Consider the following 10,429-nt stretch of genomic DNA (forward strand, 5'->3'; position numbering starts at 1 on the left):
TGGCTGCAAAGAATATAATCAATCTGATTTCAGTATTGACCACCTGGTGATGTTCATGTGTAGAGTCTTCTCTTGTGTTGTTGGGAGAGGGTGTTTGCTATGACCAGTGCGTTCTCTTGGCAAAACTCTATTAGCCTTTGCCCGGCTTCATTCTGTATTCAAAGGCCAAATTTGCCTGTCACTCTTGACTTCCTACTTTTGCATTCCAGTTCCCTATAATGAAAAGGACATCTTTATTTTTGGGTGTTACTTCTAGAACGTCTTGTAGGTCTTCATAGAACCATTCAACTTCAACTTCTTCAGCATTACTGGTTGCGGCATAGACTTGGATTACTGTGACATTGAATGATTTTGCCGTGGAAACGAACAGAGATCAGTACGAAAAGGGAGATCTCACCAGACCCCAAATCTGTTGATGCCTTGATCTTGGATTCCCAGCCTCCAGGAATGTAAAAAAGACATGCTTGCTGTTTATGAGCTCCTAGTCCATGGCATTTTGACACAGCAAACAGTCTAACACAGTGCCTGTCCAAAATCAGGAAGGCTGCTTGGAAACTTCTGCTTCAGAACCTGCTACCCCTCAACGCTGCCCTGGTTCACACCAGCATATCTGCTCCAAGATCTTTCAGATTAGAATGAAGATACTGTTGAATTCCTGGGCATCAGAGAGGTAAACACAGATCAGATAATTCAATTAGGGTGAAGGGACTGGGAAGACACACCAGCTGGGAAGGGTTTTCTTGAGAGGAGATGTGGGTGAGGCCCACCGCTCTGTAGGGTGGGTTGTTCAGTGACAATGTTTAGTGTGTCCCTGGGTTTTTCCTGATTCCTCTAAGTCATGTAGGATAAGTTCCTGGATTTCCCGCTTCAGCGCCAGCGGGGAGGGCAGCATATGGAACTCAAGCCGCAGTGGTGGACTCTGCTGGAGCACTTTACCTTCCCTTTGGAATTTTACACCGAAGGGGACCAGGAAGAGCTCATCCTGGGAGAGGGGTCCCTGCCCTGCCCCTTCCTCTCCTTTCCCCTCCCGGCCCCCAGTATATCCCAGGGCCCTCCCGCAGCTCATTCCCCTGCCCCTCCTCCCTCTTGGCCGTGGTCCTCACGCCCCCTCTTCCAGGCCACCTGAACGCTGACCTGCTCCGCCTTGGGGCGCGCAGCCAGACCTTCATTCAGCGGGAAAGGGGTTTCGCAGCCATGGGTCCTCCTCGTGGCTTCGCTGGAGTCGCGGCAGTGGCTGTTCCTCATGGTGGAGCGTCGGCAGCCGGGACCCTGAAAGCCGGGGCCGAGGTGGGTGACCTCGGGGAACTCGGGTTTCTTGAGGGTCGCCTGCATTGCTGGGTGTCCGGGTCCCCCCCTTCCCTCTGCCCCCCACGCTCCGGGGGAGGGGGTGCCATCGGGGAGGGATGGAAAAGCCCAGGAGATGCGGACAGGGAGGGGCAGAGGCCCCGGGCCGGTGACACCCTCAAGGTCCCCTCGGTGTCCCGGCCGGCCGGGGGGGTCCCGGCCGGCCGGGGGGGTCCGGTCTTGCCCTGCGCTCTCCCCGCAGGCCTCAGCTGCTGCAGCTGGTCCGGGGAGCCAGCCGCTGACCACCTGCAACCTGGCCGCAGCACCCGGTCGTCCTGCTGGACCCGCGGGGCCTGTTCCGTCCCACCGGGGAGGGGGGTCCATCTCCCTTAGGCCCTCCCAGGCCTGCTGTTACCGAACGTTTGGTTTGGTTGCGGACCCCTTCAGAGTTCATTCTGTCCGTCAAAAGGTCTTGACCTCTGCTGGGCAGTCGAGAGGCAAGGAGGCGTCTGAGGAAAGACCCGACAGGCAGGACCCGAGGTGGTGTCCGTGGTTCATTGGCCCTCGGAGGCCTTCTCGGCACATTTTTGGAGACGCACGGAGGCTCGGGTGTGTGAGAGACATGCAGTCCGCCAGCACAGATCCAGTGAAGCGAGTGGCCCCATGTGCCAGGCTCTGGGGTGCACTCCCTGTGGGTGAACCGGTTTGGTGCAGGAGGGCCTCTGGGCGAGTCTGTCCAGAAGGCGGAGGTCTCCAGGCTTGCGGCCCAGGGGAGGAAAAAGGGGCAGGAGACGAAACTGCTCCCTGGGTTGGTCTGGGGCGGGGTGGGGGGTGGAGAGGATGAAAACGGGTCCTTCTAAAGAAAGTCCTTTTCTGGAAGGACTCTGTCAGGTAGACACAGAAGGGGAGAGAGGCGGCAGTGCAGACAGAGGCAGACGGTGGTCCATCCCAGTAGCCCGGGAGGTGGGTGATCAGGCGCTGTTCCCAATGCCCAGCTGTTGGCAGTGAGGCTGAAGGGCTGTTTCTTGGAGCAAAAGAGCCCGAGGTCCCTCAACGGATGAATAAGTTGCCTAGCAGGGTTTCCTAAGTTTCCATTCTAGAACTTTCCAAGATGCCGAATCCACATTTGTATCTTGACCACCCGTTTGGACTGGGACAGAACTCCAAAGAGTGAGTTTTCAGAGGTTTATGCCAATGATGGCAGATATGTGACTGCTGTCATGTTCAGGAATGAGGATGGGGAGACCTGCCTTAGTCTAACCAGCCGTCACCCAAGGGTTTGTATATCCCAATGGGTGCCCTCCCCCTTAGATGTGATCCGGGTGCTGTGTGCTGCCACCTTGTGGACGATGAGAAGAACCACCGGTACTTTCATCCTGACCGGGAGTCAGCAGGCAGGATGGGAACCTTAATGTCACAGAGCAAATTGTACTCTGCATGGAGCTACTCACCTCTGACCTTCAGTTATGGTGGATAATAGGATGTCCTCGGGTTTTCTCGAACCTGCAGCCAAATCCATCCTGATAGGTTGCCTGTGGTCGGGTGGTGAGGGTTAAATTAGGTTACACCTCTGAAGCACTTGTTGGTACACTGGGCAGTCACTAACCATGAGTTGCTAAGTTTTTAAACTTATTTTTTTAATTTGGTGTTTTCTTAATTTGCAATGTTATGTTAGTTTGCACGTGTACCGCAATGTGACTCCATTTGTGTGTGTGTATATATATATATATATATATATATATATATATAGACTGTTTTTCACAGTAGGTTATTATAGCATATTGAACAGAGTTCACTCTGCTACACAGTATGTCTTTGCTTTTTTTTTTTTTTTTATTTTGTTTACAGTTGTGTGTACATGAGTTGCTTTTTAAAGTCTGGAATCCCAAGACTGGAGACCAGTTCTGACTATGCGCTTGGCATTGGTAGGATATAAAGAGAAGTGGGATCAGGAATGTGGTTTTTATGGGGTTCGGGGCTGGGGAAGGGAGATGAAACCCTTTTTTTCTCCTTGGAACTCACAGGGACGTGTGAGCAGTCGGGCCTCCTGGTGAAAGGGCCAAGCCTAGGTCTGGGTACCACCTATAGGATCTGAGCCCACATGTTGGGGAAGGTGGGAGGGACAGAGGGGAAGGATGCTGAGGCCTGAGGGAGGGGACAAGAGAGGGGCTGCTGCTCTCGGTTCTGCACAAACATGATTACTCACTACGTGGCATCCATTAATTTCTTCTTGATTCTCCTTTGGAAAAGCCCAGAGAACTTTGGGAGAAGTGACAGACCAAATCTGTGACACATGGTGAGTGAAGCATGAGGGTCACACCCTTTTTGAGAGAAAGGCCTCTGAGATGGGGGTTGGAAGTGCCTGAAAACAGACCAGGACATTCTTATCCATTCACGGTTCTGGAGCACCTCGGCCTGCAGGGTCTGGTGGGAGGACCTGGGGAATATTTTGAGATGCCCTTCCCCCCTCAAGAGGTTCGTCTGGGGCATTGCAGGTGACTCTGGGCCCAAGTGAGACCCTTGGAGCTGGTGTTCAGGGCAGGAGATCCATGGTTGGGAGGGGTCCCTGCGTTAAGAGCAGAGGTCATGAACGGGACCACCTGGGGAGGGAGTGGGAGGCAGAGAAGGGAGAGGCTGGTGATGGGATCTGGGAACCCCGACCATGGAGCAAAGAGAACAAGGAGCTTGGGCCAGTGACTTGGTCTGATTGACCCACTGGATCAGAGACAAACTTGGGAGCAGTTTTAAGAGGAAGGAAGAGTGTTTGCGTAGCTGATCGCCCCAGAAAACCAAGAGGGAAGTGCTTCTAAGAAGTCATGCTGACCAGGGCAGAGCTGGCTGGCTGAGGGATGGACAGACCTGGTTTGACTGTCCTGCTGGCTGGGGGACAGATGCTGGGGAAATGGAATTACCTTCTACAATTTATTGACTGTTGGTTCTAAAGTGAAGGTGAGATGTGGAGATAAAGAGGAAGGTGAAGTCTTGACTTTGCTGGTCTCGGGAGAGGCTCCTTTCTGTTTACAGGGGAAAAAACTGAGAGGGAGGTGCCACAGATGTGAGGAAAGAGGAGATTGGGATCCAGAGCAAGAGACCTAGTCTTCACTGGGCACGAGTTTCCATCCTGGAACGGCAGAGGCCTCCCCACCCCAAGTCTTGAAAAGTGGGGTGGTGCTGGATCGTGGCCCAAAGGCTTCGGTGAGGACGTTCTGGTGCTCCAGAGCGTCTGTTGACCTGGGCTGCATTTGGCGTGAGGTTGTCACCACTCACTTAGGGGCTGCACCAGGGGAAGGTGTGAACACCTAGTTCTTGGGGTCATGGAGTGGGCAGGGGTTGGCAGGGCAGGAAGGCAGTCACACTCAGGAAGGCAAAGGAGAGGAAGGAAGAAGCAAGTGATGGACAGAGATGAACATCGCTAAAAAAGGAAAAAGCTAGTAGGCGAGAAGTGAAGGAAGTAGGTGACCGTGCGTGGGAACCCTGGACTCCAAGGCTTACCTACCCCAGAGCACACTGGACTTGAACTAGGCAACAAAACCGTGATAGGAATGAAGCGAGCGGTGGAAACAGGCAAAGATATATGTCACACCAGTGTGCCTTTGAGTTATCTATTTATTTATTTATTTATTTGACTTCCAGAGCAGTGCATGCACCTAAAGTTTGCTTTGAAATGTAGTGAAAACGTCAGTAACTTGGAGTTAGGTAAACCAGAGGGTGAAGTCTTATTTTAATTTAATTAAAAAAATTTTTAATTAAAGAAGCATTTGAAGTGGTTGAAACCAGGATGATGAAAGTAACCACTTCAAGGTCTGGGAACCTACTTGTACAAGTGATGAGGGTAGGGTAATTGTATGTATATTGTGCTTTTAAGCTGGGGTGAGAGATGCTTTAAAATAGGTGTGAAAGTGTGTGGAAGCTGTTCACATTTTTGAGTTGGTCAAGTAAGCACATTCCGTGTTTACTTGTTAGTTTCACTAGTAAGTGTCACCTCCCAAAGGTGACGGAATAGGCAGGGACCTGCCTGAGCCCGTTGGAGCTGTGGTGGAGGGGAGGCCCCTCAGGGGACACCCCTTCCCTCACCTCCCTCCATCTAAAGCATCTTTCTTAGGGCTTCCTTGCTTTGTGATCCAGAGTTCCAACATTTTGAAAAGTGAAAGTGTCAGTCTCTGAGTTGCGTCCGACTGTCTGTGACCCCATGAACTCTAGCCTGCCAGGCTCCTCTGTCCATGGAATTATCCAGGCAAGAATACTGGAATGAGTTACCGTTTCCTTCTCCAGGGGATCTTCCCCATCCAGGGATCGAACCCGAACCTAGGTCTCTCGCATTGCAGGCTGATTCTTTACCATTTGAGCCACCAAGGAAGCCCCCACCATTCTGAGCCTCCTTTCAAATCAAATGATTCCACTGGAATTCATCATGGACGCAGTGCAAAACTGCCAGTGGAACAGGAGGTTTTTCTTTTTTTTTTAGGGCAGAAGGGTAAGATCCCTTTGGGGAGTGCACCCCTCGACCCCCATCTTCTCAGCTTCCCTGGTGGCTCAGATGATAAAGACTCTGCCTGCAATGCAGGAGACCCAGGTTCGATCTCTGGATCAGGAAGATCCCTGGAGAAGGGAATGGCTACCTACTCACTCCAGTATTCTCACGTGGAGAATTCCATGGACAGAGAAGCCTGGCGGGCTACAGTCTGTGGGTTCGCAAAGAGCTGGACACGACTGAATGACTAACACTTTTCCACCTCCTCACTGGGGAGCGCTGGATAGGTGTTAATGGCCATTCTGAGCAGCTGAGGCTCCAGCATTTGGGCACGTGCTGGTTCCCACCTCTTATCACTTATTTAGCAAACCCTTTTATTATAGTTAACATAGGGCTCACGTACGCTGGCATCTGCTTTGATATATCAAATAAAAATGTATAAAAATATACAAAAATAAATATTCAGTATGATATCAAATTAATTTTTCTTATGATACCCTCAACAACATTTGCAAATCTTTCCCATCCCAGAGTATCAATGATTTCTTCATCGACACTGAGAAAAGGTATTTTTTTTTTTTTTCGGCTGCACCATGAGGCATGGAGAATCTTAGTTCCCTGACCAGAGATCGAAACTGTGCCCCCTGCATTGGAAGCATGAATTTTGCAAGAAGATAATTTTTAATTTCAACTCCAAATCTGCTTGACCTACTGGGACCCAGTCAGTTCAGAACCAACCAGTTGGTACCAGATGAAAGTAGTCACACTAACTGTTTATAGATATCTTTTTAATGTTTTACTTTAAAACAAATAATCCTGGTAAAAGAGAGCAAAGGAAATTACATTTGAATGGTAGCTTGAAATGGATATGATATTCCTGATTTATTTGTTTTCAGGAAACAAGACAACTGCATTGTCATACGTGACTTCCAGAACTGCTCACTTAAATGTACATAATTAAATTAAGTTTCTCTTACAAAAACACAACCATGTCATTTTAAGGCAAAAAATATCAGCTTCTGGGGAGATAAGTTAACATTTATTGTATTTTCTCAATCTGGATGAAGTGACCTATTCATTTAGTTGCTCAGTTTCATCATTCCTTATGGTTTTGCTTTGCACACAGGCATGAGAATGAGTCACTTTGTGCCTGATTTCCTCCTCTCTGTGAGATTTGTTTTCTGGCAGATTAAGAACTTTCAGAATCACTGAGTCAAGGGGAGGTGAGAAAGGCACCTTAGAACAAGAGAGAAAGACTGAAAAACTCAATCGAGTGTCTTTTACTTTAAACAAAACTTGCTATCTACAGATGTTAATTTAGTTGAACAAAATGCAAACATTTAGATCAGACGGAGCAAAAGTTTTTTAGTGAACCTCGTAGAAGGGATGTTTGCCATGAAGGGCTAGCTTACTCAACCCTACGTACCGGAGGCGGCAGATGGCCGAGGCCTGAGAAAGCCAGCAGTCAATCAGCACTCAGCTAATTGTGCTTCAAGACACTGTCTGGGGCTGACGGAAGGGGCTTTGCTAAGTGTAAGGGAGAGACCCCTCTCAGCTCCCCCGACAGGAACACAGCAGACACAGCCCTACAGCTTCACACAATATAACAGGCTTTCGACATCCAAGAAGTTTTGTGCTGGAGTAAGACAGACACAAAATGGTCACGGCTTGGGTGTGCGAAAGCGTCTCCCAGCGTGGTTTACCACATTGGGCTGTGATGAACCCTTGGTGACGGGTTGGGGTTTGTTTCTGAATCTTCCATCTTCAGTGATGCCAGATGGAATGGGCTGTGTCTGAGGCCTAACGGGGCCTAAGGTGGGGTCCTCAGTACATTCAGAGTTCCTGCTGCCAGTGGGGTTTGACCCGGACAGAGCGTGTCTGAGACTCAGTGCTACCTGAAAGCTCCTTCCTCTTCTTCAAGTGATACCTGGAGATGGCCTGCTGGCATGGTGAGGTGTGTGTGTGTGTGTGTGTGTGTCTGTGTTCTCATGTACAACGTCCTTGGGAAGATGGATCACAAATTTGGAGACATGGCTAGATGAAATGCTGCATTTAATAATTTGACAAAAATTTTATGTTTTGAAATAAAAGAAGTGGCTTAAAGAGTTTGAGAACATCTTTCAAACCGGAGTGTAAAATGGATGCGCTCTCTTCTGTGCGTCTCCGGCAGCCAAGTGGACCCTGAAGGTTGCACGCCAGGAGCGTATGTGAGGATCCAGGTGGAATGAGAGGAGGAATCCTTCCAAATTTCAGTGCTTATCAAAAAAGGACAAGGGTTGAGATGTGTATTGGAGGTGGAGTGGAGAAGTTGCTTACTTGGGGGAGGGAGGCTGGTGAAGGGAGGCACGGAGCCCACAGCCTGTGGAGGAGAAAAACAGGGGTCTGGGGTGGAGAAAGCAGGTTGGGGAAGAGAGTTTGGGAGGGACTTGGCAGGTGTCAGGGCCTTGTCTTGCCTTTGGGTGGCTGTTGACAGCCCTGATCCATCCCCTGGCTGCTGGAAAAGTTATCCTGGAGGCAGCAATATCAGGCAAGGAGAAAACGCTTTTTAAGTTTTCCTGTGGCTGGAGTTTAATCCACCTGCTTTCTCACTTCCCCTGGCCCTTAGGGTGGTGCTGTTACCTTAGCTGAAATTCTGACGGTCTGGGGTTGCTAACAAGTGGTCAGCTTGGCTTGCTTTCTGGTAGAGAGATTTCTTAATTTGTTTCCCTTGGTCTTTTTGGCCACCATGCTGTATTATTCAGGGTTTTGATTTGCAGACTCTGCCAGGGTTACCTGGCTTCTGACTATATGAGCTTGTACCAGGAAACTGAATCAACCATTTTTCAGAGCGGGGGCGGGCAACATTCTTGGGGAGAATAGAAAATGTCCACTACAGTATAAAAAGTGAAGGAGGTTTAGTTTTAGCCTTTCATATGCAAAATGTATGACACGATAACAAGACACATTCAGGGCATATTAAAAAATAAATACCTTGCAAAACTCTCTGCTCACATATAAGAATAAGGGGTGTTTAGGTAGTTGAATTCCCTAACAATATTTGTTTTTTTAAAAAAATCAAGTTCTTTTCTTTTGGTTTGTTTCCCTCCCTCTCATCACCCTGGAGGAGGAGGTCGTTTCCTTGAGCATCACTGATTTCCCGGTCTTAGGATTCTTTCTGAGCCATTTCCATCTCTGTCTCATGTCTCCTCCCCGAGAGCCTGCCTGGCTTTCAGCCTCGTGGGAAGAGCCCTTCACAGGCCTTCTGTAGGCAGCTTGCAGGCCCGGGCAGGGCCACTGCACAGGGGTCAGCCCACCCCCATGTGCCATCCACTCCTTGGGACTCAGTTGCTTTGCATAGCAGCTGACAGAGCCGTCAGGGAATTTGTTTCCATGAAGTCAAAGGTGTCAGAGTCAGCCTATTCACCCCACTGGCCCTGAATTTCATTATTTGCACATTTTCTAACTGAAGAACATTCTCGTCATAAAAAAAAAAAAAAAAAAACATGAAAATGATGTGCAAAATTGCTGGCCACAGCGTTAAGTCACCAAAAGCACACAAATTGACATTCAAATTACATTAGTGATAAAATGGCTGGGTAGGACATGTTGGCATCTACACCTTGAACAGGCAGCCATGTCTGATACCCCGATTCTGTGTTACAGGTAACTTGTTAGCAGCTGTTGATGACGGTCACTGTCTCACGTGTACATTATGGCCAAATTTTGAAAATGAATTCTGCGTTTTATCACCAGCAGAAATGCCTGACATTTGAAGGTGTCAACAGCCATCATTTCAAAACACAGAGTTCGATCTTCTAACGGAGCTGACTTTGACGTTTCACAACCACCCCTGCAGCATGAGCAGGGTCAGTGTCTCGGGATTCTTAACTCAAGGTACCTTACTGAGTGAGGGGCAATGTCGTACCCTGAAGTTCAGCATCCCCTAAACATGCATTTTCATGCAATTGAAAGATAACAGGCTTAGGAACTGCCTTTCATGTACTTCCTGATTTTTGTGGGTTCAACCTTTGAGAAGGGCTTTCCAGAGAGTTCATGCAGCGATGTGTATGGCTAAGGGGCAGCCGGGCCCGGGGGTGGGGTGGGGGGGTGGCAATCGGAGGCCTCATTTCAGCCTCACGTGTGGCCGGCCCAGGGCGTCGGCGCCCCCCGCCGCCGGACACGAGCTCTGAGATGATCGCGACCGTCCAGTCCTGAGAGAGTCCGGCGCCGGGGCTGGCTCCCGGGCCGGCGGCACCGCGTCCAAGGCGTCTGTCCCAGTGTCCTCCGGACCCGCTGCCTCTTCATCACTAATAAACAACTTGGATTCCCGCCACTTGGGGTAAAACTCTTGGCTGCCCCTGGAGCCGCTGGACTCGCTCCCCGACAGCTGCACGTCCAGGTCCTCGGTGGGCCGGGCCAGGTTCTGCGCCGACACTGAGCGGCCCGGGTCCTGGGCCACCGCGGGCCGGACCGACAGCAGGGCCGCGCCGCCCAGGTCCAGGCTCTGGCGCAGGGAGCGCTCCTTGGCCGGGAGGCGGTCCTTGGCGGCCGCCAGGCGGGCGCTGAGCTCGGGGAGCGCCTCCGGGGCGCCGGCGGGGCCGTGGGGCAGCGGCCCGAGCACCGGCAGCGCGGCCGGGATCTGCAGGGTGGCGGGGGCCGCCGGCCGGGCCGCGCCCGCCGCCGCCGGGGGCGCCA

The 10,429-nt window shown here is 50.7% G+C and overlaps 1 protein-coding gene across 2 annotated transcripts in view; it reads right to left on the minus strand.

The window, feature by feature from the left end:
* Positions 1–4,872: 4,872 nt before the first annotated feature.
* Positions 4,873–10,429, minus strand: part of KCNQ5 (potassium voltage-gated channel subfamily Q member 5) — a 626,149-nt gene continuing 620,592 nt past the window's right edge. For both annotated transcript variants that reach the window (XM_040261809.1, XM_040261808.1), the window contains one exon: positions 4,873–10,420. In XM_040261809.1, coding sequence (XP_040117743.1) covers positions 9,858–10,420 — 563 coding nt within the window. In that variant the 3' untranslated portion in view covers positions 4,873–9,857. The remainder of the gene's footprint in view (positions 10,421–10,429) is intronic.

The sequence above is a fragment of the Oryx dammah genome, unplaced genomic scaffold (genome assembly GCF_014754425.2).
Source record: "Oryx dammah isolate SB20612 unplaced genomic scaffold, SCBI_Odam_1.1 HiC_scaffold_19, whole genome shotgun sequence".
Taxonomy (NCBI): domain Eukaryota; kingdom Metazoa; phylum Chordata; class Mammalia; order Artiodactyla; family Bovidae; genus Oryx; species Oryx dammah.